The sequence below is a fragment of the Mobula birostris genome, chromosome 4 (genome assembly GCF_030028105.1).
Source record: "Mobula birostris isolate sMobBir1 chromosome 4, sMobBir1.hap1, whole genome shotgun sequence".
Taxonomy (NCBI): domain Eukaryota; kingdom Metazoa; phylum Chordata; class Chondrichthyes; order Myliobatiformes; family Myliobatidae; genus Mobula; species Mobula birostris.
Genome location: NC_092373.1, coordinates 126,225,085 through 126,252,883, shown reverse-complemented (window position 1 = coordinate 126,252,883; position 27,799 = coordinate 126,225,085). Strand labels below are relative to the sequence as shown.

General features: G+C 40.7%; 1 protein-coding gene across 9 annotated transcripts in view; it reads left to right on the top strand.

Annotated features, from left to right (window-relative positions):
* Positions 1-27,799, top strand: part of LOC140196016 (E3 ubiquitin-protein ligase MARCHF1-like) — a 606,033-nt gene that overhangs the window by 514,946 nt on the left and 63,288 nt on the right. For 8 of the 9 annotated variants that reach the window (XM_072254709.1, XM_072254707.1, XM_072254708.1 and 5 more), the window contains 2 exons: positions 26,749-26,828; positions 27,071-27,793. In XM_072254709.1, the coding sequence (XP_072110810.1) occupies positions 26,749-26,828; positions 27,071-27,793 (803 nt within the window). The remainder of the gene's footprint in view (positions 1-26,748; positions 26,829-27,070; positions 27,794-27,799) is intronic. The other variant, XM_072254716.1, reaches the window with a different exon arrangement.

Sequence of the window (27,799 nt, the reverse complement as noted above, 5' to 3'; positions counted from 1 at the left end):
CAGATTCAGTTCCTGCGGATTGGAGGGTAGCTAATGTTATCCCACTTTTTAAGAAAGGAGGGAGAGAGAAAACAGGGAATTATAGACTAGTTAGCCTAACATCAGTGGTGGGGAAGATGCCGGGGTCAAATATAAAAGATGAAATAGCGGCACATTTGGATAGCAGTAACAGGATCGGTCCGAGTCAGAATGGATTTACGAAGGGGAAATCATGCTTGACTAATCTTATGGAATTTTTAGAGGATGTAATTATGAAAATGGACAAGGGAGAGCCAGTAGATGTAGTGTCCCTGGACTTTCAGAAAGCCTTTGATGAGGTTCCACGCAGGAGATTAGTGGGCAAAATTAGAGCACATGGTATTAGGGGTAGGGTACTGACATGGATAGAAAACTGGTTGGCAGACAGGAAACAAAGTGTAAGGATTAACGGGTCCCTTTCAGAATGGCAGGCAGTGACTAGTGGGGCACCGCAAGGCTCAGTGCTGGGACCGCAGCTATTTACAATATATGTTCACGATTTAGATGAAGGGATTAAAAGTAACATTAGCAAATTTGCAGATGACACAAAGCTGGGTGGCAGTGTGAAATGTGAGGAGCATGTTATGAGAATGCAGGGTGACTTGGACAAGTTGGATGAGTGGGCAGATGCATGGCAGATGCAGTTTAATGTGGATAAATATGAGGTCATCCACTTTGTGGTAAGAACAGGAAGGCAGATTACTATCTGAATGGTGTCAAGTTAGCAAAAGGGGAAGTACAACGAGATCTAGGTGTCCTTGTTCATCAGTCACTGAAAGTAAGCATGCAGGTACAGCAGGCAGTGAAGAAAGCTAATGGCATGTTGGACTTCAAAAACAAGGGGAGTTGAGTATAGGAGCAGAGAGGTCCTTCTGCAGTTGTACAGGGCCCTGGTGAGACCACACCTGGAGTATTGTGTGCAGTTTTGGTCTCCAAATTTGAGGAAGGACATTCTTGCTATTGAGGGAGTGCAGCGTATGTACATGAGGTTAATTCCCGGGATGACAGGACTGTCATATGTTGAAAGATTGGAGCAACTGGGCTTGTATACACTGGAATTTAGAAGGATGAGAGGGGATCTGATCAGAACATATAAGATTATTAGGGGATTGGACATGCTAGAGGCAGGAAACATGTTCCGGATGTTGGGGGAGTCCAGAACCAGAGGCCTCAGTTTAAGAATAAGGGGTAAGCCATTTAGAACAGAGTTCAGGAAAAACTTTTTCACACAGAGAGTTGTGGATCTGTGGAATGCTCTGCCTCGGAGGGCAGTGGAGGCCAATTCTCTGGATACTTTCAAGAAGGAGTTAGGTAGAGCTCGTGAAGATAGTGGAGTCAAGGGATATGGGGAGAAGGCAGGAACGGGGTACTGATTGTGGATGATCAGCCATGATCACAGTGAATGGCGATGCTGGCTCAAAGGGCCAAATGGCCTATTCCTGCACCTATTGTCTATATTGTCTGCTGAGGGCCAGATGAGAGGCATTCAAGTCTGGTGACCAAGGAAGTTACAAGAGGTTCAGGCACAATCTCTAGAAAGCCAGCTCATGGGCAAAGTGACAATTCCGGACTAAACTTGAATCAACAAAGGATGCTCAACAGTTGTGGCAGGGCTTGAATAATATCACCTCTTATAAAGTGAAATCAAGTGGTATAGACGACAAGGCTTCACCTCCAGATGAGCTCAATGCCTTCTATGCTCACTTTGACCATCAAAACATGGAGAAGCCATCTCGTACTCCCACAGCCCTCAATGATCTTGTGATTTCCGTCTCTGAGGCCTATGTGCAAGCAGCCTTCAAGAGGGTGAACCCAAGAGGAGCATCTGGCCAAGCTGGGGTACTGGGCCAAGTACTAAAAACCAGGGCTGATCAACTGACTAGTGTGTCACCGAGATCTTTAAACCTCTAGCTTCTGCAGTCTGAGGTACCCACTTGTTTCAAGCAGACTTGAATTTTACCAGTGCCAAAGAAGGATATGGTAACCTCCCTCCATGACTGTCATCCAGGAGCACCTACATCCACAGTGATGAAGTATTTTGAGAGGCTGGTGATGAAAGATATCAACTCCTGCCTGAGGAGTGACTTGGATCCGCTCCAATTTGCCTCCCGGAGCAACAGTCCACGACGGATGCCATCTCACTGACTTTTCACTCAACCCTGGAGCAGCAAAGATGCAGACATCAACTACAGCTCAGCATTCAATCCTATCATCCCCCCAGAACGAATTAATAAGCTTCAAGTCCTTGGCATCAATATGTCCTTATGATTATGATTATGATTATGAGGACATGCAGTCCCCTTTTATTTTCATTTAATAATGCATGCATTAAATAATGATAAAATGTTTTTCCAGAATGATTTCACAAAAAACACATGACAAACCAACTTAAAAACTAACAAAAACCACATAATTATAACATATAGTTACAACAGTGCAAAGCAATACCATAATTTGGTAAGATCAGACCATGGCACAGTAAAAGTCTCAAAGTCTCTCGAAAGTTTCATCATCTCACGCAGGCGGTAAACCTCCAGCGCTGCCAACTTGCCGGTGCAACATCCCGGAAGCATCCAACCACAGTCCGACTCCGAGTCCATCCGAAAAATTCTGAGCCTCTGACCACCTATTTGACACCAAGCACCGAGCACCATCTCTGCCAAGTGCTTCGACCCCGGCCCCGCCAACAGGCGATACGCAAAGCCAAGGATTTAGGGCCTTCGTCTCTGGAGATTCTCAATCGCACAGTAACAGCGGCAGCGAAGTAGGCATTTCAGAGTTACTCCAGATGTTCCTATGTGCTCCTCATGGCTGTCTCCATCAAATCCGGATTGTGCAAGGCCCCTAGTTACACATATGATATTCATTCGGAACGGCCGCGCGCGCTGCGTCGCACCGCCATCTTCTCCTCCCTCCACTCCTTATGCAATTGAATCTCAGTTACCTCACTTGCAGATCATAGTCAGTTCAGATTGGCAACAACCTCTCCCTCACAATCACTATCAGCACAGCTACACAAGTCTGTATGCTTAGCTCCCCGCTCTACTTGCTTTACACTTATGACTGTGTGGTTAAGCACAGCTGTAATGTCATATTCAAGTTGGCTGACAGCAAATGTTGTAGCCCAAATCAAAGGTGGTGATGAATCAGCATGTAAGAGGGAGATTGAAAATCTGGCTGAGTGATGCCATAAAAACAACTTACTCAAAGTCAGTAAGACCAAAGGAACTGATTATTGACCTCAGGAAGAGGAAACCTGGGGTCCATGAGCCAGTCGTCATCAGAAGATCAGAGGTGGAGAGGTTTCAGCAACTTTAAGTTGCTTGGTGTTATTACTTTGGAGGACCTGTCTTGGACCGAGCACGTAGGTGCAATTACGCAGAAAGCACAGCATCGCTCCTCTTTCCTTAGGAAATTGTGTAGATTCGGCATGACATCTAAAAATTTGACAAACTTCTATTGTTGTGTGGTGGAGAGTATATTGACAGGTTGCATCACAGCCTGGTATGGAAACACAAATGCCCTTGAATAGAAAATCGTACAAAAAGTAGTGGATACAGTCCAGTCCATCACGGGTAAAGCCCTCCCCTCCATTGAGCACATCTACAAGAAGCATTGTTGCAAGAAAACGGAATCCATCACCAGGGAGCCCCACCACCCAGGACATGCTCTCTTCTCACTGCTGCAATGAGGAAGAGGGCTCAGGACTCACACCACCAAGTTCAGCACAGTTATTATCCCTCAACCATCAAGCTCTTGAACCAAAGAGGATAACTTCACTTGCCCCATCACTGAACTGTTCCCACAAACTATGGACTCATTTTGAAGGACTCTTCATCTCATGTTCTTGATGGTTATTTCTTATTTATCAGAATCAGGTATATTATCACCAGCATGTGACGTGAAATTTGTTAACTTAGCAGCAGCAGTTCAATGCAATACATAATCTAGCAGAGAGAGAAAAAAATAAATAAATAAACAAGTAACTCAATTATGTATATTGAATAGATTTTTTTTAAATGTGCAAAAACAGAAATACAGTATATTAAAAAAAAGTGAGGTAGTGTCCAAAGCTTCAATGTCCATTTAGGAATTGGATGGCAGAAGGGAAGAAGCTGTTCCTGAATCACTGAGTGTGTGCCTTCAGGCTTCTGTATCTCCTACCTGATGGTAACAGTGAGAAAAGGGCATGCCCTGGGTGCTGGAGGTCTTTAATAATGGACACTGCCTTTCTGAGACACCGCTCCCTAAAGATGTCCTGGGTACTTTGTAGGCTAGTGCCCAAGATGGAGCTGACTAGATTTACAACCTTCTGCAGCTTCTTTCAGTCCTGTGCAGTAGCCCCTCCATACCAGACAGTGATGCAGCCTGTCAGAATGCTCTCCACTGTACAACAATAGAAGTTTTTGAGTGTATTTGTTGACATGCCAAATCTCTTCAAACTCCTAATGAAGTATAGCTGCTGTCTTGCCTTCTTTATGACTACATCAATATGTTGGGACTAAGTTAGATCCTCAAAGATTTTAATGCCCAGGAACTTGAAGCTGCTCACTCTCTCCACTTCTAATCCCCCTATGAGGATTGGTATGTGTTCCTTCGTCTTACCCTTCCTGAAGTCCACAATCAGTTCTTTCGTCTTACTGACATTGTGTGCGAGGTTGTTGCTGCGACACCATTCAACTAGTTGGCATATCTCACTCCTGTACGCCCTCTCGTCACCACCTGAGATTCAACCAACAATGGTTATATCGTCAGCAAATTTATAGATGGTATTTGAGTTATGCCTAGCCACACAGTCATGTGTATATAGAGAGCAGAGCAGTGGGCTAAGCACACATCCCTGAGTTGCGTCAGTGTTGATCGTCAGCGAGGAGGAGATGTTATCACCAATCCACATAGACCGTGGTCTTCCGGTTAGGAAGTCAGGGATCCATTTGCAGAGGGAGGTACAGAGGCCCAGGTTCTGTAACTTCGCAATCAGGATTGTGGGAATGATGGTATGAAATGCTGAGCTATAGGTGATGAACAGTATCCTGACACAGGTGTTTGTGTTGTCCAGGTGGTCTAAAGCCGTGTAGAGAGCCATTGAGATTGTGTCTGCCATTGATCTATTGTGGCGATAGGCAAATTGCAATGGGTCCAGGTTCTTGCTGAGGCAGGAGTTCAGTCTAATCATGACCAACCTCTCAAAGCATTTCATCACTGTTGATGGGAGTGCTACCGGGCGATAGTCGTTAAGGCAGCCCACATTATTCTTCTTTGGCACTGGTATAATTGTTGCCTTTTTGAAGCAAGTGGGAACTTCTGCTCATTCAGTGAGAGGTTTATTTATTATTATTATTATTTCCTCACTTATCTCTACAGTTTGGTGTCTTCTGAACACTGGCTGAATGCCCAAGTTGGTGCGGTCTTTCATTGATTCTCTTATGGATTTATTGAGTTTGCCGACAAGAAACTGAATCTCAGGGTTGCATATGGTGACATATATGTACCTTGAGAATAAAATGTACTTTGAAATGACATTAAATGATCTTGAATGTAAACTGGCCTTATATTGAGGATGCAACTAATGCACTCGCTGCTGTGAAGTAAGTCTGACAGGGCCGCGGCAGAAGAGATGACAATTGAGAAGCCAATTCTGATGCAATTTCCGTCTACATGAAATCCACAGCAAGTGAAACTGATTTGATGAAAATGTTATGTGTTTGAGCTTACATCAGTTACAGCTTGATGAGAATTTATAATTTAACAGCTGTTCTTGTCCACAGTTTCCTTAGAATGGAAGCTAAGTATCAATGGTGATTTCGGAAAGCTCATTTGTTACTTCTAGATTAAGATCATATAGTAAATTAGCTTTGATTGCCAAATCAGAGTGGATTATGCTGGGCAGTACACAAGTGTCGCCAAGCTTGTGACACAAACATAGCATGTCCGCAGCTCCGTAATGCTAACCTGTATGTTTTTGGACTGTGGGAGGAAACGGGAGCATCTGGAGGAAACCTCACTCAGTGACGGGGAGAGTGTACGAACCCCTTGCAGACAGCAGTGGGAATTGAACCCTAGTCTTACAACTGTGAAACGCTAACATCTACATCAGGGGTCCCCAACCTTTTTCGCACTGCGGACCGGTTTCATATTGACAATATTCTTGCAGACCGGCTGACTGGGGGTGGTGGGGCAATGGTGGTAGGGTTGCCAACGGACAAGAGCAGCAGTCAAATATGCTAGGTTTACCCCGAGAAAGACTACAATGACCATGAAGCCTTGCGCAGGCACCAGTGTGCATGCGTGACTTGCGCATGCGTGTACGATTTTTTTCTACAAATCGTTTTTGGCGATTCTGTTCGGGGGGGTGGAGGGGGGTGTTAATCACGACTGGAATATCGGTGATAAGTGGCTAATGCACTCAATTTCCTTTCTAAAAGGGTTTATCTAACGAATTTAATATTAAACACACAGCGCATATTTTCCTCGCATGAATATAGTGATAAGTCAATTATCAAGGGAGCTTGAAGTAAGTGTTGAACGAACTTCCAGTAGAAGTGGTAGAGGCAGATTCGATATTATCATTTAAAGAAAAATTGGACAGCTATATGGACAGGAAAGAAATGGAGGGTTATGGGCTGAGTGCAGGTTGGTGGGACTAGGTGAGAGTAGTGTTCGGCACGGACTAGAAGGGCAGAGATGGCCTGTTTCCGTGCTGTAATTGTTATATGGTTATATAAGTCAATAGCATCATAATATTTTAAGTAACATTTGGATATTAAACACACAGCACATATTTTCCCCGTATGAGCATATAAAAGCATTGCAACACACCAATATCGCTGAATCAGTGCGAGCCCTGGGCTTGTTTCCCTGCAATGAGACCGTCCCATCGAAGGGTGATGGGAGACAGCGATACTCGAAGGGGGTTCCTTGTGTCCAGTCTATTCTGCAATTTAGTTTCCGTTGCATTCATTGCAGAGATATGTTGGAAATGGAAGCAACATTTTCAGTGCTTTCGTAGCTATCTCAGGATCTTTAGCCTTGACTTTGATCCAGAATGCCGACAGAGATGTTATGTCAAACATACTTTTCAGCCCACCGTCATTTGCAAGCTCGAGGAGTTGATCTCCTTCCTGCGCTGAAATGGATGACGCGCGGGTAATGACCTCACGTGCGTTCCAGCTCCACAGTGCGCGTGACAGGGAATGAGGAAAGGTGCAGCTGACTCCTATCGCCAAATCATATCGCTTCCTCGCGGCCTGGTGGTTGGGGACCGCTGATCTACATCAGCATGCCGCACTAGAAAGCAGTGTGCAATAATGAAAACAAATCAAGAAGAGTAAAAGACAGAAGTAACATCCCTGCAGCTTTGATATATTGTCATATGCAGGGGTACATGTACTGTATGCACAGCTGCAGTGAACAGCTTCCTTGCAGCACTACCACAGCCGTAGTATTATACAAGCAGCATTCACAAGAAAACTATAAACATAACTCTGACACAGGTTTTTCTTCAAGAAAGAAGGCAATTACAACACAAAGAAAACAAACTTAGTTTTAGTTGCGAAGTGATCAAAGTGGTCATAGTGTGGCTAAACTGCAGTTTTTAAGATTATACCAGCTGGATCAGGAACTGAATGGTTTAAGAGAAGTAGCTGTTCTTGAACCTGCTCCTGTGGGACTTCAGGTTTCTGTACCTCTTGTGCAGCGCCAGCTTTGAAAAGATGGCATGGCACAGATGATGGACCTTCTTGAGAGGCTAGCTTCAGGCTAGCTCACAACAAGTTTATGCATGAATGTATGCAAGCAAAAATATTAACCTTTCCACCAAAGCCACATCTTCTGAATACATATAAAATAATCTGATGATATTAAGACCTCATATCAGGCCCTGGTCGGACAATGTTCATTATTCTCTTACAGTTTATAATTTGTTGTCAAAATTGTATCTTCTAATGACTGTCAATAATTTGTCAAATCCTTAGTGTTAATTTTGCCTGATAAATCCTTATGAAATCTAATTGAACACTTTCTGGGCAACTTTGTAATATTTATGACTTCCTTCCATTTAAAAAAATCATTAAATTGACTCTGGTCCCAAATCCTTTATTGGTGCACTTTAATCATTTGTAATTATTCCCGGTATTCAGCCGCCCTATCCTCAATCATGAAGACCATAGATCATAAGACCATAAGATATAGGAGCAGAATTAGACCATTTGGCCGGTCGAGTCTGTGCTGCCATTTCATCATAACTGATCCATTTCCCACTCAAAACCTATCTCCTGTCTTCTCCATGCATCCCTTCATGCCCTGACTAATCAAGAATCTATCTGCCTTAAATATACCCAAATGGCTTGGCTTCCACAACTGCTTGTGGGAACAATTTCCACAGATAAATGCAAATATCTTTGTATAACCAATGTTTCACTAACAGAACAATTTTTTTTACCATTGTTTCTCCCACCTTTCTTTAAAAAAGTTACATTTGTTTTTTACTCGAGAAAAGCGTTTTAAAGCTACAGTATAACCTTTTTAAGCATTCTATTTTATCTGAATCAATGCACATCTGCCAAAGAAAATCAGTAGTTATATCTTATTCCTGTTTTTTTTCAAAGACCTCCATTTATTTTATTGAATGCTGCCATATTCTATGAAATATAGAAGTAGGAACAGTAGGAGGGTTTATTCAGTAGTACTGCAATAATGTAACATTAACTTTACCTACAGCCCATCAGGGCATGTATTATTTAAAGGTAATAAGACCTTTTTTTCAGAAAGTAGTTATCTTCATTTAGACTTCCTGTACAGTTAAATCTATCATAGCATGGGTTTAAAAATGGCTTCTGATTGTAATATTTGTATGTTCCGTCATAATCTGTGGATAGTGATCAAATTTTGAAATTCTCGTCTTCTAAGGAGACAAGATTGAAAGTACATTTTCACCTGCTATAATGATGTGAGCACATAATATTTTTCAATGTTTTAATACCTCTAGGGTATTGTCATAAGCAAGAAATATTAGAGCAACAAGTGCTTCACAAATGCATTTGATCTGCTGTATCCTTCCCAGTCGTTCTCTTAAACAGCTGATATGTGACTTAAAACCTTCTTCTAATTGATTATCACAACATTTTTAACAGTTATTTTGTTTAATGTAGTTAGCAGTTTTTGGAGAGTATAATTGACCAGATTAAGGAGTCGCAAGCATTAATCAAGAGGTGCCTGGCAGCCTAAATCCCTTTGTGTAAAATGGAAACTCTTTGTTCATTGTTCACCTGAAGCACAAATCTCTCATGGCGACGAGTCCCAAAGTCAATAGCAGAACTGAATGCTAGTGTTATATCATTTTGGGAATGAAGATTTGAATCAGGATCAGAATTAGGTTATGATCATTGACAGGAGATGGCCCTCTGGTGGTCGTGGTTGACCACGGTTTTTGGCATCCCAGTTGACTTCGATACACAAGCCAGGGCAGTGCAATATGGAAAGCAAACTGTTGCCTGTGCAACAGGCTCTCCCTCTCCATGCAGCTGATGAATCCCAAAGAATGGTAGATACAGTTTGGCACTGGTGGCATCGCAGGAGATACCAGTCAGCGTTGAACTCCATTTGGGACACCAGCTCTGGATTTTTCCACAGGATTTACTCCAAAGCCTTCCCCCTAAAGGCAGCAGAGGTTTGCAATCAGAGTTTTCCTTCTCCTAGATGAGTTGCCAACCATGGCCTGACCTATGTCATGAAATTTGTTGTTTTATAGTAGCAGTACCGTGTAAAATAAAAAATATACTATAAATTGCAATAAGATATATATTGAAATAAGTAGTGCAAAAAGAGAGCAAAAATGGTGTTGTAGTGTTCATGGGTTCATAGACCATTCGGAACTCTAATGCCAGAGGAGAAGAAGCTGTTCCGAAAACATTGAGTGTGTATCTTCAGGCTTCTGTACCTCTTCCCTGATGGTAGCAATGAGAAGGGGGAATGTCCTGGGTGGTGGGGTTCATAAATGACGTATGCTGCCTTCTTGAGGCATCATCTTTTGAAGATGTCTTCGGTGCTGAGGTGTCTAGTATTCATAATGGAGCTGGCTGAATTTACAACTTTCTGCAGCTTTTTCTGATCCTGTGCATTGTCCCTTCCTTACCAGACAGTGATGCAACCAGTTAGAATGCTCTCCATTGTACATACATTTATAGCAATTTGCTAGAATCTTTGGTGACATACCACATCTCCTCAAACTCCTAATGGAAGATAGCCACTGGAATGCCTTCTTCGTAAGTTGCCACTCTCCGGCGCCACCTCAAATGATGTATTTCTGTTTACTCCAGTTACAAAGCAAGTACTCATATCAACTCTTTCCTGAATTCTTCTCTGGCTTTTCTCTTTTCTTTGCAAAACCAGTAGTTGTTATCATGCCCCATAAATCAAAAATCTGTCGGCAGTTTTTGAAAGGAATAACATTCCAAAAACTATCTTTAGTACTTAATACGATTTTGGAATCAGTGTTTAACAATATTTGCTGAAATATAATTTGATTATATTGCATTCTTCATTATTAGGGAGCATCCAACAGCAATTTTTAGGCAACCTTTTTGTCATTTTTTTTCTTTATTTACTTAGAGATTTTCTTAAACATTTTAACAGTTAAAAGAACAGACACTTTGAATTATAGCATGAACCTTCCTAGTTTGCAAAATCAAGGAAAACTGCCACAACTTTTTGCTTGGCTTCCTGTTTCACACCGGTGGCACACCCTATAGTTGTGTGTGTCAGAATGTTGCCCGCTATCGTAGCTTTGGAGAAGTAGCGATATATTCATCCGCAAGCATTTAGCAGTTTGAGAAATGCATATCTTGAACAGTTAGCGGTTAGTGCAACACAATTACAGCTTGGAGCATCAGAGTTCGGAGTTCAATTCCAGCACTATCTACAGCACGTGTCACCCCCTGACTGCATGGGTTTCTTCCTGGTGCTTCAGTTTTCTCCCACAGTCCAAAGACATAGATTAATTTGTCATTGTAAATTGTCCTGTGATTCGGCAAGTGTTAAATAGGGCCTGTTCTGTGTTGGATCTCTAAATAATCAAATAAACATCATCATAAAGTCAAATAGCACAGAAATTGATCCTCTGGCCTATCTGTATTAACGTCACCTATTAGCATATGACAACTGTCCTAAATGCTTTACTGCCATAGCTGCCTTTACCTTTCATGGCTCCGTTGGACTGACCTGCCTGGATTCCATGGCAAATTATGTCACTAGCGGTCACAAGGTCTCAGCTGGCAAACCCTGCGACTTGCCCTGGACCATCTCACCACTGCCAGAAGTTCTCTGTTGGTCAGGTACACTTACAACAGTTATTTTATTAATTATGTAATACTAAATTAATTATAATGATTTTAAAAGTAACTAACTGTTATTGAAACATCTTGAAGTACTAGAAATCAATTAAAAACTTTATGAAAAAGTAAAATGCAAAAATACAAACAAACCACGTGCCTGCACTGACTATAAGCCCCTTGAGCAGGATCAATTGTAATTTCATTTCTGTATTCCTTCCTACAAATGGGAGCCTTTCACCTCCTTTCATATCAAGAACCTATTTACTTCAACTTTAAAAATATTTAAGAGCTTTGCTTCCAGCGCCATCTGAGGAAGAGATTTCTAAAGACTCGCTCAAGGTCAGTTGAACGAGGTCTGGATTTTAATGGCATCTCGTTTCTCGGCTCAGCAGATCCGAGCTTCAGTCCTAGACTCTTTACCTGACTTCTGATTTATCTCTGAATTCTATGTTCCTGTGTAAGACTGCAAGATTGCCAGTAGAAACTTTTTAGCTCATGTAAAACAAAAGGCTGATTTAGGCAGAGACTACAAAGCTTAGAAATGGCCACAATAACACACAGATTACTGGTGTACGTGATCCTGGCACAAGTTCAATTAAATTAACATTGAGCTTATCTTCACAATGTATTAGAGTATTAGCAGAATAGGCTCCTGAGAAATCCATGCATCCCAGCTGTAATGGTGCAGGAGTGCATGCTCACGCCTCTGTCTGCCAGAGAAACAGCCTTAACTGGATTAAAAATCAAGGAAGAAATCAGAGATTCACACCAACAGCTGTAAACATCAAAGCAAATCCCATCTGATTTCTGTGCCACAAAAGTAATCTTCTGTCTGTGAGGGAGGTTTATAATTAATACAGCAAACAATTCAACTGCATCGCTTTGCAGCAGAAGGTTATATAAGTGCTGCAAAATTTTATTCATTGCAGTCTTCAAGGTTTATTCAATATGATTGGAGTCATTTCACTTTTATGGGGCTGTGAATTCATCTAAGTTGACTACATTTTTCTGTTACTAATTGATTTGATTTTCCAATAATGTGGACAAGACTGTATCACCTGTCACATTGGAAAATGAAAAAATATAATTAAGTCTAGAACACACCTCTGAAGCAATTATTTGGCTTTTCATACATATTAAAAGGTGCCTATTGACTCTTGAAGCCACCACTGTGAGATTTATTTCCTTTGACAGGGCCACAGTAGAGGTGGTTAGAAATTACCCAAAATAACAACTCCAATATACTAGAATTGTAAAGCAAGCAAGTCCCAGTTGTCTGGTAGGGTGTTGTGGGTAGAGTAATAGGCTGAAGCATATTAAGTCAGAAGCACATAAAGAATGGTAGAAGGAATAAACCTTTTCAACACGGTGCACAATCATAGCTGAGCTTTTAATTTTGGCAGCTTTCATATCGCAGCCCCATTTCCTTTGAGTCACTTTATTGCTAAAGCTTCTGAATACATGTTTCAAATATACTCAGCGAGCGAGCCTCCACAGCCCTCTTGAGTCAAGAATTATGAGGATCTGCTATCCCCTGTGTGAAGTACTTTCATCCCATCTCTGCCTTAATTTGTGATTGCTAGATTGATAGCGCTGCCATCCAGTTCTTTTCCTTTCCCCTAACTAGTTCCATCTGCCCATCATCCATCCCCTATCCAGTTCCATTTGCCACCTTCCTTGTTAGATTTCAGCATCTGCAGCCTGTTGTGCCTCCACTCACCACCTTCCAGCCTGTGACTCTCCCCTCCCTCTCACCTCTTTAAACTGGCTATCTCTCCTCTCTCAGTCCTGAGTTCTGTTGCAGGATCGTGACCCAAAATGCCTACACAAATGCTGCCTGACTGACTAAACTGCTTCAGCAGTTCAGTTTTTTTTTTGTTCCATTTTACAGTGCGAGCAGTCTTTGTACCTCAAGCTGATATATCTGTTGGTCTGGCATCTATGGCTGCCTTATTTATGGAAACCTTTATCAAGGACAACGGCTTTTGTACTTTTAGCATAGTAGATTCACAGACATGTTTCCAAGCCAAAAATAGCACTTAGCCATGCAATGTGCAATGTGATGTAAGGGCAGATGTTTTCAAAGGGGTAAATTTAAGGAGGGTCCTGGGGAGGTGAAGAAATTCTGAAGGAAACCTGATACCTTAAGGTCTTACCAAGAAAATGACGTGGCAGTGGATGCTGGAAAAATTGAAGTTGTTAACAATGAGAAAGGGAGTAACACACACAAAATGCTGGAGGAACCCAGTAGGTCAGGCAGCATCCATGGAGGAAAATGAAACAACCTCTCACTCAATGCTGGCAAGACCAAGGAACCGAATGCAGGCTTCCAGCAAGGGAGACCAGAGGTCCCTGAGCCAGACTTCAGAGGACTGTGTACTTTATTATAAAATTTACTTTGAACTTTGAACTGTGAGTTGTTAACATATTGGGCTGAGAAGGTGGTTACAGATCATAGATGGAACCCAGTGAGGAGGGTGGTGATGGGCAAATGAAGCCAGGATGGGGTGGGAGTCAGCAGCTGATAAGTGGTAGGGTAGTTACAGACAAGCAGCAGATAAAGAAGAACAGATGCCATCAGTGTGTGGAGGGGAAGTAGAGATAGAGGCTGAGGGCAGTTGATGAGAATGTGTGGAGGATACAAAATAGGATTAATGTGTAAGTGGGTTCTTGTTAGTCAGCATGATTGGGTTGGCAGAATGATCTGTTTTCAGACTGTATAACTCTATGCCCCTGTGGACGCAAGGGTGAGTAAGAAAATCTTTCACATCATTCAATAGTTGTCAGTGGGAAATATACGCTCTATGTCCACAGCCTATGGGGTTAACTATGTTTTATCAGCAAGAGCTAGTTATAATGTCTCAGGTAAACGTCAATATTTATTGATGTCCTTTTATTGCCAAGACCATGAGCGGTCGAGCTAATTGTGTTTGCATGTCATGTCTACATAAAGCAGTGACCTGTGGTCTCTGGAGAAAGTTAGAATTCTGAACTGGGTTTAATTAACAGCTGCAAATGAGGTTTACAAGTCATTCCGTCTAAAGGACCCAGTTAAATTATAAAATAGAAATTGGACGCTTAACATGCTGAAATTAATAGCAATTCTGTTGCTATTTTAAGAGCAGGAGGTAATTTTATTATTGCCAAATGTACCAAACCATCTGATAGGTTTTCAGAATCAGAGCTATCTAGTTTAGCCTACAGCTGCTTAGGAGATCAGTAATTTCAATTTCCCATTAAATGAACAACAAAAGAAATGTGTGTCCATTTTACCATGAATTATGCTGATGCTGTATTGATCCTGCAGCATGCATATATAATAAGGGAATCAAACACCCATTTGAGATCTCCCAAAATTAATAGAGCTATTGAAGTTTCATTTCCGTAAGGTAAGTCTTCTCTTTATTCACCTTTCTGTGGAGTCTGGGGAAGCATCAGTGTGCTCCTTCAAACACTACGTTGCTCCATAATGCTTTGATGAATAAATCTAGTGTGAATAATGTACATGTGGCTGAATGATAAAGACAGTTAAATAGTTTTTGCCTTAACTCATAAAGTTGGCTTGGAGTATTAACACAAACTTGGAGTTGAAGATTGTGGAGGGGATTCAGGCCAAAATCAGCAGCGTAGTTGCACTGTCACCAAAGTCAGTGTCAGGTCTCCAACCCAATGCCAATGGTGAGCTGTGGGCACTCTCTAGATGTGGGCACTCGCCTGTGCAGAGCTGGCCAGCAGCCACATTGCACAAGCTTTGCTCCAATGATCAAGTGCAGAGTTTGACTAAGCAGCTTGCGCCAAATTATGCCGGGAGTCCCGGCCAGGAAACTTGCAAGAGTTTGTTGGAGGATTTTTAGAAAAATGGTCGAATGTATTGTGTAAATGTATTACTGTGTGACCAGGAGCTATAGGCTGCTCAGCAGAATTTGCCCCCAATCTCAGATCTAACTCACTGGTTGCAAAGATGCAAACAATGTCTATATCTGAAAATAGTCTGTGCTTCAGCGCCATGCCAATACTTTAAAGCCTATTTATATTTGTACTTGCAGCAGTATTGGCATCACTTCTAAACACTGACTAGCATCCTGGGCACAAGATTGACACCACAAAAGTTCTAGACAATGATGAAATTCAGCAAGAGAGTGTATAACCATTACCTTGACATTAGTGAGTATTACAATGGTCAAGTCCCCCACCATCAACATGCTGGAGATTATCACTAACCTGATTCTGTGCTGAACCAGCCATAGAATTTTGTGGCACCAGGCACAGGTCAGGTCAGAGGCTGACTCTCCAGTGATAAATGGGTCACTTTGTGATACCCCGGAGCCTTTTGATGATCTAAGTCTGAAGCATGATGGAATATACACTTTGCTTGTCTGCCCTGGTAGTCAATGACCTGCAGACTCACTTTCAAGGGCTCTTTACAACTCATGTTCTCAGTATATTTTTTATTTGCAGTTTGTATTCATTTGCACATTGGTTATTTTTCAGTATTTACTCATTTATGTTTTTTTGTAGACTCTATTGTATTTCTTTATTTTTCTTGAAATGCCTGCAAGAAAATGAATCTCAAGGTAGTATATGGTAACATACACAGTATGTACTTTCAATATCATTTTACTTAGAACGTTGATTGAGTTTAGCCCAACTCTCAAAGAACTGAACAACATCTAGAACAAAGAACCTTATTTGATTTGTCCTTGTCTACCACTTAAAAATTCACCCTTCATCATGTGGGAGAGTGGAAACCTGTTACATGGGCAGACCCAAGCACAGGACACGGGCATGGAGATCGAGCCCGACGCCTACGCGGAGATGAACATTGGACAACAGACCAGAGGAGCCTGGACCCGGATCTTGGTCATGGGGCCTGGACTTGAACACAGAGCCTGAACTTGGACAGGGAGCCTGGACTTGGACTTGGACACAGAACCTGTACTTGGACTCAGACACAGAGCCTGGACTTGGGCTCGGACACGGAGCCTGGACTTGGGCTTGGACACGGAGTCTGGACTTGGACTCAGACACGGAGCCTGGACTCGGACACGGAGCCTGGACTTGGACTCGGACACGGAGCCAGGACTCGAACTTGGACATGGAGCTGGGACTCGAACTCGGACACGGAGCCTGGATTCAAACTTGGACAAGGGACGACTAAACCAAACAACAACAGACAATTCGTATCTTGACTCAGAGTAGTGGCAAACAGCCGGCAATACTCAGCTGGACACGAGAAGACAAAACCTAACAGCGACACACAATTCGTATCTTGACACGGAGTAGCACATGAAGCGGCAAGCAACCGGCAATCACCTAGCTGGACATGAAGAGACAGAATTCCCGACTTGGAATAATGGCAAATGGTCAGCAATCCTCAGCTGGACATGAAAATGACAGAATTCCCAAAGCAACCCCAGGCACCGAAGCAACTTAGAATCCACCATTCTCAGCAGCCCGGAACATGCATTGCCACACTTACTGAGGTTAACCGTCTCCTATTCTTGGCGGCCCAGAACATGCATTGCTGCACTGGCTCAGGTGACGGTCCAGCCCTGAGTAGATGTAAGCTGGAGTTTTTATCCCTTCGGATGAAAATCAGGTGTCTTAATCAAAGAGCCCGGTAGAATACGGGGAAAAGGAATTAAAAGAAAATGAGGAGTCAACGGACCGGACCATGACAGAAACCTGACTGGATGAGGACTAACCAATCAAGAGGGATGGACTACAGGGGTATAGATACCACTAGACTAGATTTACCAAGGCATCATCCCTGAACAAGATGACAGAGTTTGTCATTGAAACATCAGTTATCATCAATACCCGTACACAGCTTGAAGCCCAGGAAGAGTTTATTTGCCTATATTTGTAATTTCAATTCAGAATTCATCAGAATAACTGATGCCAAGATTAAGGAAGGCATTTTTGTTGGTCCACAAATCAAACAGACCATCAGTGACAGGGAATTTGAAGAATTTCTAGTGAGACTAGAGAAAATTGCATGGAAGGTATTCAAGGATGTTGTTGAAAATGTTCTTGGCAACTACAGATCACCAAACCGCATGCAGCTGGTTGACAACATACTTCAAGCATGAAGTGCAACATGTCACTAAAGATTCATTTTCTGCATTCCAATTTAGACTTCTTCCCTACAAATCTTGGCACTGTCAGTAACGAGCATGGTGAAAGGTTTCACCAGGACATTGCGTTCATGGAGAAATGGTATCAGGGCAACAGGAATCCATCAATGCTGGATGGTTATTGCTGGACACTTAAGCCAGAAGCCTCAGACACTGAATTCAAATGAAAATCATCAACAAAACATTCTTAGCTTAGTTAAACTATTGCAAAGCATCAGCACCATGAAGCAATTAAATACAATATATTCAATAAAAGTTAATTTCTTGTTTCTCCAAATTCCTATGTGATACGAGTAGTCTAAAATTATATTTGTGTTCAGCTTCAAGTAGTCTATCATAAACAAAAAGATTCTGAGTAAGAAACACTTTCGAAAAAATGTTGTCCAGTGATACATGTATTCAGTTTAGAATCTTTGAAATGCCTTTCAAACTCATTTTATGGAATGACTGAAACAGCCAGCCAGTGTCCAATTCCATTTTAATTAATCTGCCATTCTGTTCTGGTGTAAACCATATTGCTTGTTCATGTTAGTTTTCACATTGAAATCTCAAGGCTACTAAATCAGAAGGCACTCATTTCATTATCAGATTTTTCATCAACAGCATGAAGATTAGTGATCTTTTTGAAACTGCAACTTGACTTTTTATCTCTTTTCTCTTCCCTGTGCTGTTGATATATTTTTGTCTGCCTGACATGCTCCTAATATGTGATATGCTTTGTTTCTGCAAGTTTCACTTCTAAATCTGCATTGGCCTGGTGAATGTGAGCCCCCACCTCAATGGTAACACAATTTGTTCATCCAGGCAGGTTTATATTTGGACATTGCAATTTTGTTCACACTCACTTCCATTCATGACTGCCACTCAATTGCATCTCCAGCTGTTGCTTCCATTGCTACAGCAATTTCAATGGCTATTTTAAATGTGAGTTTTGCTTCAGTTAGGAGCTATTTTTGAATGCTTTCTTGTAAGATTCCACAAACTAAACGATCTCTCAATGCATTATTAAGCCCACCACTGAATTGACAATGCTTGGACAATTTCTTCAATTTAACCACATAAGCTGAAATGGACTATCCTTCATTTTGATTCCACTTATGAAACCAAAAGTGTTCTACAATCAACAATGGTTTCAGTTCTAACTATACTTGCATTACATTCACAAAAACAATGAAGCTCATTTTATCTTATTTAGTTGGAGCAGTTAAACTTCTAAGCAAAGTTTTTTTTTCACCCATTGCACTCAACAACACTGTTTTTCATTTGCTTCAAAATATTGCTGATTTTGTTCAGTAGACATCATCCAGTTATCTGTTGTGCAATCTAACTAGTCTATCTTTCTGATATAGTCTGCCATTTTTGCTTTTTTATTTATTAATATTATCACCTGGTACTCACTGTTTATGAACCCATGGCTGTACTCATTGTTTGCTAATTTCATCCATTTTGTGCCTTTTTTATTTACTCACACATCTCTCTTTCCTTCTGAAGAAAAATGTGCTGCAATTCAACAGGTGGCTAGTCATCTTGTGTTCATTTTGAAACTTCCTCATCACTACTGTTATGTTTGGTAACTCCATAAACTAATCGAAAAAAAAACTGAGGAGCCAGGATACTTGTCTACTTAGTTCCTTTTTTGCCAGTAAAGTGCTCGCATATGATGTGGTGGCATAATAATGTGTGCTATTCACATACTTCTTACATATAACTCATAATGAATTATGTAAGTAAATGAAGAACACTTAATCAAACAATATATTAATAATACTAAAATATCAAATACACTGCAATTGGGATTGCTGACCACAAATTTATGATCTCAAACAAAGACCTTAATCCCTATCAGATATAAATAGCCACTGGTACCCTCACTAAAGGGAGATTATACTGTAACTACCTAATATTCAAAGATTAATTTACTTCCCTGTTTATTCTCCAAGGCGAATGTAGCTGCTCATGCCCACTGTTTCTACCCAGGAGAAAATACTTCCAGCTAACAAAGTAGTTTAAAGCACAGTTCATTTTTATACAGTGGTACACATTTAAATCCAGGCAACATTCGTAAAACACGTTTAAACTCACAGAGGATTTCCATTTTATAAAGCATTTCCAAATTACAAGCCACTTCTACAATACAAATCATTTCCAAAACACAGGTACAATTCCAATAAACTAAAAAGACATACAGTACCAACAATGCAGACAAATGAATTGTCTATTGCAAAACGAAGCCAGGGGGATGGATTCTAGTTTACCCCATGTTTCTTTCATTCTTCTTGATGTTCCTTACCCATTTCCTAATAACCCTGAACTGCTGTCTACATTTGTACCCTCTTTTTCCCAGGGGTAATTTCACACATATATATTTCTTCAGATACCCTTTTTACTCTTTTTGGAGACATAGATCTCAACTACCCACCATTAATGCTGTAAACTAACTCATCTGAGTACTTAAAAGTAACTTATCTGAGTACATCTATTAATAGATCATTTAATTGATATACTAGATGATATTACCCATCTGGACTGCAAGTTCCTTTGAACTAAGCAACTTCATCAACTTATCTGTTTTGAAACAAGCCAAAGTAAGTAACTCTTTGTCCTCTTCTGCACATCTTGAGCAGTAAGACTGGATGCTATTAGCCGGCAAGTCTGTGGACCTATACAGAGCTTGTTTGCAAAGATGTGTTTTTAAACTTCAGCTTGATTACTGCTTTCCATTTACATTTTAAGAACTGAAGAGTGGCTCCCGTTTATGACCAGAATCTAAACAACTGTTAGTTGGAAGTTTACTTGCAACTGTTTAATCTTACAAGTGGCAGCTGCGGTGTTTTGAAAGTGAGCTTAGCAAACATGAGAGTCCCTGGCCTAGGAACCTCACAATATGAGAGACATACTTAGGGCAAGATGTTTATTATTCCCCCGGGATAGAAATGTCAAATACCAGACAGCATAACCCTAAAGTGAAACAGGGAAAGTTTAAAGGAGATTTGCCTAGCAAGTAAAGTGGTAGTTGCCTAGAATGTGCTGCCAGGTGAGATGGTGGAAGCAGGCTAGAGAGCAGTGTTTAATCCGGATTCAGTGAGACATGTGAACATGCAGGAAGCAGAGGGATATGCAAGAAGATGGGATTGATCTAGATTGGCTTGGTGGTCAGTTTTTTCTTCTTTCTAGAACACATAACATAGAAGAGTACAGCATAGGAACAAGCCCTGTGGCCCACAGCACTATGCTGAACCAGCTAAAAAACAAATCAGAAACACCCAAACACTAATTCCTCCAATCTATACAATGTCCATATCCCCTCATCTTCTTTACATCCATGTGCCTATCTAAACGTCTCTTAAAAGCCTCTAATGTATTCATCTCTACCATACCAGGTAGTGCATTCCAGGCATCCACCACTCTCTGAGTAAAGAACTTAATCCTCACATCCCCCTTGAACCTAGCCTTTCTTACCTTCAATGCATGTCCTCTGGTATTTCAACCCAGACAAGTAGTTAGTCTTTGTCCACTCTTTCTATGCCTCTCATAATCTTGTAAACCTCTATCAGATCTCCCTTCAGCTTCGGGTGCTACAGAGAAAATATCCCAAGCTTATCCAGCCTCTTGTGATAACGCATGCCCTCAAAAACAGTCAACATCCTGGTAAACCTCTTCTGCACCCTCTCCAAGACCTCAGCCACAGGCTGTGCAATTCTATGTTCTTACTGATCACCTCTCTGTAATAAATAAAACCTATTGTGTTGAGTTCATACTGAAATCATTGTAAAGTTCACAGGAAAGGAATAATTGAACCAGCAAGTTGCCCTCCTTTGCAGATTTATTTTCTCTTATTCAGGTTATGCTGCTATCTCTTGCTTTCCAACTGGATGACAATAGAGAATGTTTTCAGGAATGGAGCCACACAATGCCCTTTGTTTTTTTATTCATTATTACTTGTTGGAGGTTATTGTTCAGGAGCACTATGGTTTAGAAGAATTATTATTGGTTGCTATTGCAACTTCTAGTATACTGTATGTATCTGAAATTCCACAATCACACCATTTTAAGTTGATTAAACCACTGAAATATATTAAATCACTGTTGAAGTTTCAGTTGAACACAAATTTCCTTTGGCAGTTTGCATTATTTTCATAATGAAGTATAATTCAATGCCATAGGTATTATTCAAGAAAGCATATATTTCAGTGAAATTCAAGGTATAAAATCTGTTACATCTAAAATAGATGTGACATATTAATGGGTGGAAGTTATCCTAACAACTCATTAGAATTAAGAAGCATCAAATCAGCATCTCATTATCCAGTCAAACTGGAGAGGAAGGAAGTGCATAATGGCAGCTAATCGAGGTTGTCCCTTTCACATCTGGCTGGAATTGGGAACTCTTCATTTTTTTTATTTCCATTCTGCTGTAAATGTCATCATATGCTTTTGAAGTTGAAATACAGTATAAATAAATGAGGTTAATCCCAAAATTAAGGGACAGAACTCCTGAAAACATGATTAAGGTAACTTCTGATTTTAATCATTTAATAGGTGTATCATTATTTATTTCCCATCCATAAGTGCCCTGGTACAGGTGTAGATGATCTGTCTTCTTAAGCTTCAACAGTCCACACAACAAAGATAGCCCCATAGCTTTCATGTGTAGGTACTTGTTACTTGCCACATATCACCCCCTTCCTGAACATTATCTAGGACTTCCTGTCTGCTGAGTTAACTGCATCATCATCCAAGAAATTACAAATGGAATTGATTATTCTACTATCAGCATTGAACAGTCTCACTTCATCCTGTAAGGAAGCATGTAAGTGTAACCCAGATTAATTAAACCCAAATTTATAATGTTAGAAAGTTCTGCCTGTGGAGGGATGAAAACAGGGTTAACTGATTTTAAAAGAAGTAGAATTTGAAAAAGACGCTATGCAAGGGCAGGGCAGGCTGGACACAGGATGGACAAGGAGAGAAAAGCAGCAAAGATTAGAAGCTGAAGACATGAACTCTTAAGAGTAGAATTAGTAGTGAGTATTATTTACCCTACTAGAAAACCTCAGGGTGAAACTCCTGTAGGAGAGACAATAGTGATAAAAGATTTATTGAAGCTACAGCTATGATATGCAGCAGCTGTAATGAAACAATATCGGCTGAAACCAGTGTCCAAGATCCCTACCTTGTAGTCGGGAATTATTTCTGCAAAATCATACCAAGGGATTTGGTCAAGTTTTGGTACAAGTTTGTGAATTGATTTTTTGTGGATGATCAACTATTTCATTGCAATGAGCCAAGAAACAAGATGGCAAGCCACCCAAGATAAAGAACCACCGCGGGAATGAAGTGTGTATTGACGCAGAGGATTTAATACGGTTGGACGTATACCGCCTGGAACTGAAACTGAACTTAACTGTAATACTTGAGAATAGGAATTGTATTTGGTTTTCTAACTAACTGGGAATAAGTAAAAAGGAAAGTTTAATCTGTAAACTTTTAAAGAGGGAATAATACTAGATCTAATAAGTTAGAGAAATTGGAGTAACAAAGGTTATTCTAATGAACATCACTGATTCTAACTAAGCAGGAATTTGGCTTTTGTTGATATCTAAGATTTGGAACCCAAACAGAATGTCTGAATTTTGAATTGTTCTTCCTCATGTAAATCTTTTGTACATATTGTTTTTTTCTTAGAAAAAAAACTTATCTCCAAAAGTGTGTGGTTTCTATTCACTGCCTCCTTCTGATACCTGGATTCTTCTGATGGCCTACTAGCACCTAGTGTAATTTGATTTTCTCAAAAGAGTGCAGTGACTAATGACACACGATAAGACTGGTGCTACACAGCTGTTACAAAAAGATTGTTAAGCATGAAAGACTTTCTATAACAATGTCATAAATGGCAAATAGTAAATTGAAAATGAGGTTGTGGAGGATAAAAAATACAGTTCTTTTAATTCAGGAGCTATAATTGAATTTAGCTCTGTAATCTATGTATATGAACTACCTTATGTATTTATATATATTGTGTTTTTTTAATAATAGTATGCTTAATCTTATTGTGTGTTTTTTATGCTGCATCAGATTTGGAGTAACAATTATTTTGTTCTCCTTTACACTTGTGTACTGGAAATAACATTAGGCAATCTTGAATCTTGAAAGAGGATTCATGTCATTGATTTAAAGTTCAGAAGGGATAAGTAAGCCAGACTAGTTATGACCAAACTGATGAAAGACTCTTGCCTTTCAATTCTTCCCCCTCTACCCTTACAAATCTTGATAAATCAATACACAGTGAGCAGGTCTTCTCAGGAGATCACTGACTTGCAGGCCAGCTTAATAAAAGCAATAGAAGCTTCAAGCAGACCTGTTGTGACTTGCTAAGATGTCATTTGTAAGTTACACATGAAGTTAAATGCCTAAATATGAACATGCTTTTCAGGAGAAATTACAAATATTTGAAGGGCAGAAGGACATCTAGGCACCTGTGGATAGTAGACACTTTTTTCAATCATTATTGTAAAGTATACACTCAGTCAATGTTCTGCGCCTTCCTCACAGTTAATACAATTTGATATAGGTTATGGAAGATAAAACTTAAAAACTATTTGCTTGAGGGATCTGATAGTCTCAGTTCTTCAAAGGATAGGAACATAATTAGAACATTTTAATTATCTAATATAATCTAATATCAACTCAAACATAATATGAACAAATTTAAGAAACTACGAACATCAGTAAATTAAAACAAAATTAGAATACAAATTGAATTTCATAGGATATATATTTTAATCATGAAAGAAAACTTCTACGAGCCTAATTTAAATCCTGACTCAGAGACCTTTGAGAATCATGAGTAACATGGCCACTTAGCTGTACTGTGAAATTGTTCAAAACAAAACCCCACAAAATCTCTCTCTCTTTCTTCCATATAATGTGAAAAAAGCATTCAGTCTACCGGAAAAGCCCCCATTTATTCCTACTCTTTGCTTCCTACCAGTCAGCCTATCTTCTATCCATGCTGGTATCTATCCTACAATACCATGCACTCTTGTTAAGCAGCCTTGTGTGCAGCACCTTGTCAAAGGTCTTCTGAAAACCCAAGTAAATAACATCCGCTAACTCTCCTGCTTGTTATTTCCTCAAAAAATTTCAACACAATTTGTCAGGCAAGATTTACCCTCAAGGAAACCATGATGACTTAGATATTCTTGGTCATTTGACCAAGAATCTAGTGAAAGATCATTACTAATACCGCCACAATCTCTTCAGCTACTGCTTTCAGAATCCTGGGGTGTAGTCCATGTGGTCCAGGTAATGTATCTACCTTCAGACCTTTCAGTTTCCCACACACCTTCACCTTATTAATAGCAACTACATTCAGTTCTGCCCCCAGACACTCACGAATTTCTGGCTTACTACTGGTGTCTTCCACAATGAAGACTGACACAAAATACTTGTTAAGTTCATCTACCATTTCTTTGTCCCCCAGTATTATCTCTCCAGCATAATTTTCCTGTGGTCCAATCTCCCCTCTCACCTCTGTTTTACACTTTATACATTTGAAAAAGCTTTTGGTATCCTCTTTGATATTTTTAGCTAGCTTACCTTCAGTAACCAGTGGTGTGCCTCAGGGATCTGTTCTGGGACCCCTACTCTTTGTGATTTTTATAAATGACCTGGGTGAGGAAGTGAAGGAATGGGTTAGTAAATTTGCTGATGACACTAAGGTTGGGGGTGTTGTGGATATTGTGGAGGGCTATCAGATGTTACAGCAGGACATTGATAGGATGCAAAACTGGGCTGAGAAGTAGCAGATGGAGTTCAACCCAGATAAGTGTGAGGTGGTTCATTTTGGTAGGTCAAATATGACGGCAGAATATAGCATTAATGGCAAGACTATTGGCAGTGTGGAGGGTCAGAGGGATCTTGGGGTCTGAGTCCATAAGACATTCAAAGCTGCTACGCAGGTTAACTCTGTAGTTAGGAAGGATACGGTGCATTGGCCTTCATCAATCGTGGAATTGAGTTTAAGAGCTGAGAGGTAATGTTGCAGCTATATAGGACCTTGGTCAGACCCGACTTGGAGTATTGTGCTCAGTTCTGGTCGCCTCACTACAGGAAGGATGTGGAAACCACAGAAAGGGTGCAGAGGAGATTTACAAGGATGTTGCCTGGATTGGGGAGCATGCCTTATGAGAATAGGTTCAGTGAACTCAGCCTTTTCTCCTTGGAGCAACAGAGGATGAGAGGTGACCTGATAGAAGTGTATAAGATGATGAGAGTCATTGATCGTGTGGATAGTCGGAGACTTCTTCCCAGGGCTGAAGTAGCTAGCACGAGAGGGCATAATTTTAAGGTGGTGGAGGTGGAAACGATAGGGTCTTTTAAGAAACTCCTGGATGGATACAAGGAGCTTAGAAAAGTAGAGGGCTATGGGTAAGCCTAGGTAGTTCTAAGGTAAGGACATGTTTGGCACAGCTTTATGGGCCAAAGGGCCTGTATTGTGCTGTAGGTTTTCTATGTTTCTATTTCATCTTTTCTCTCCTTATGGTTTTTTAGTTGCCTTCTTTTGGTTTTTAAAAACATGCAAATTCTCTAATTCCCACTAGTCTTTGCTCTATTATATGCCCTCTCTTTTACTTTTATGCTGCCTTTGACTTCCCTTCTCAGCACAGTTACCTCTTCCTCCCTTTAGAATACTTCTTCTCCTTTGGGGTGCATCTTCCGAATTGCCCCAGAAACTCCAGCCATTGCTGTTCTGTTGGCATCCCTGCTAGTGTCCCCTTCCAATCAACTTTGGCCAGCTCCTCTCTCACGCCTCTGTAACTCCCTTTACTCCACTGTAATACTGATACACCTGACTTTATTTTCTCCTTCTCAAACTATCGGGTGAATTCTATCATATAATTATCACTGCCTCCTAAGTGTTCCTGTACCTAAAGCTCCCTAATTAAATCTGTTCATTACACAACATCCAATCCAGGGCTCAACCACAAGCTACTGTAAAAAGCCATCTCATAGGCATACTAGAAATTCCCTCTCTCCAGGATCCAGTACCCACCTGATTTTCCAAATCTACCTGCATACTGACACATTGACATTCCCATGACTATCGTAACATTGCCCTTTTTACATTCCTTTTCTATCTCCCTTAGACCTGATTCCCTCAAGACTGATTACCTGTCCACATTTCACATTTCTGCTTTGAATGGACTCAGTGGATGTGCTTGGAAATCACAGTTACTATATTGTACCTTTATCTTTTGCAGGCAAGTAGTCCTACAACTGCAACAGCTCCCTGGAGCCAGTCACGCACATCTGTCAGTCCTTCTACCCAGGACATTTGCAGGTATGTCAGGCAAGGCAGCATTTAGATATGTGGTTGGTTGGGTATCGTTTTGAATTGTGTCAATCTCAACCACATCCTTATCTTTATTGTGTTTCATTTGCTTGTTTTTCTGCTTCATCGATGTATGAAAATAATTTACGTAATTACTAATTCATTTTGTTTTCATTTCTTTTGCTATGTCTGTCATGATTTCCATCCATATTCTCTACTTGCCACTTTCCGTCTCTGCATGCTGTGCTTAGATCTACCCGTTGTGAAGATGGTGACACATATTCAACTCCTGTCATGGCACTCAACATTTTCAGCAGGGACCCTAGTAGGAAACATATAAAGCGAAGAATTAGAAAGCAAAGGAACCTATGTGAAAGATGCGAGCACTTGCACAACAAGCATTCCGAAAAGCACCCCAAGTTGTTTTGTGCAAAAGCTAATGGATTCCACAGGAATGATTCTGATTCGTCATCAGATGAAGATCACTGGGCTCAGATCCGAAGGAGAAGTTCAGAAAGGACAAAGGCTTTCAGGAAAAGAAAGAGAAAGATCAAAGCCCACAAAGAACAAGAGAAGATATCCGATGCAGCTTTGCTGTCACTGGACTCTGAAAATGATCGGGGTGCGATAAGTATTGACCCAGTTTGTAACAGCAGTAATGCAATATTCTTCCGAGAAAGAGATAGGATGCTCCACAACAAAGAATTGGGGATTTCATCATCTCCAATATCTTCCATTGATGGGAAGAACTTCTCAAGTAAATGTGTGCAAAACAAAATATCTATAGAAAAGGGTTCTGAGAGTTCCTCCACTGTTGAAGATGAATATGTCATGAAAATATCGAGAGAGAAAAGCACGAGTGTATTACCTCTGCGCCTGGTTGGAACAGCTATTAATTCTGAGCCCAGTGGGGGAGTTAGAGCTGCCCAGTCTCAAACTGCAGATGAATGGCCTGATGATGGTGAAGTCTGCAGGTTTGT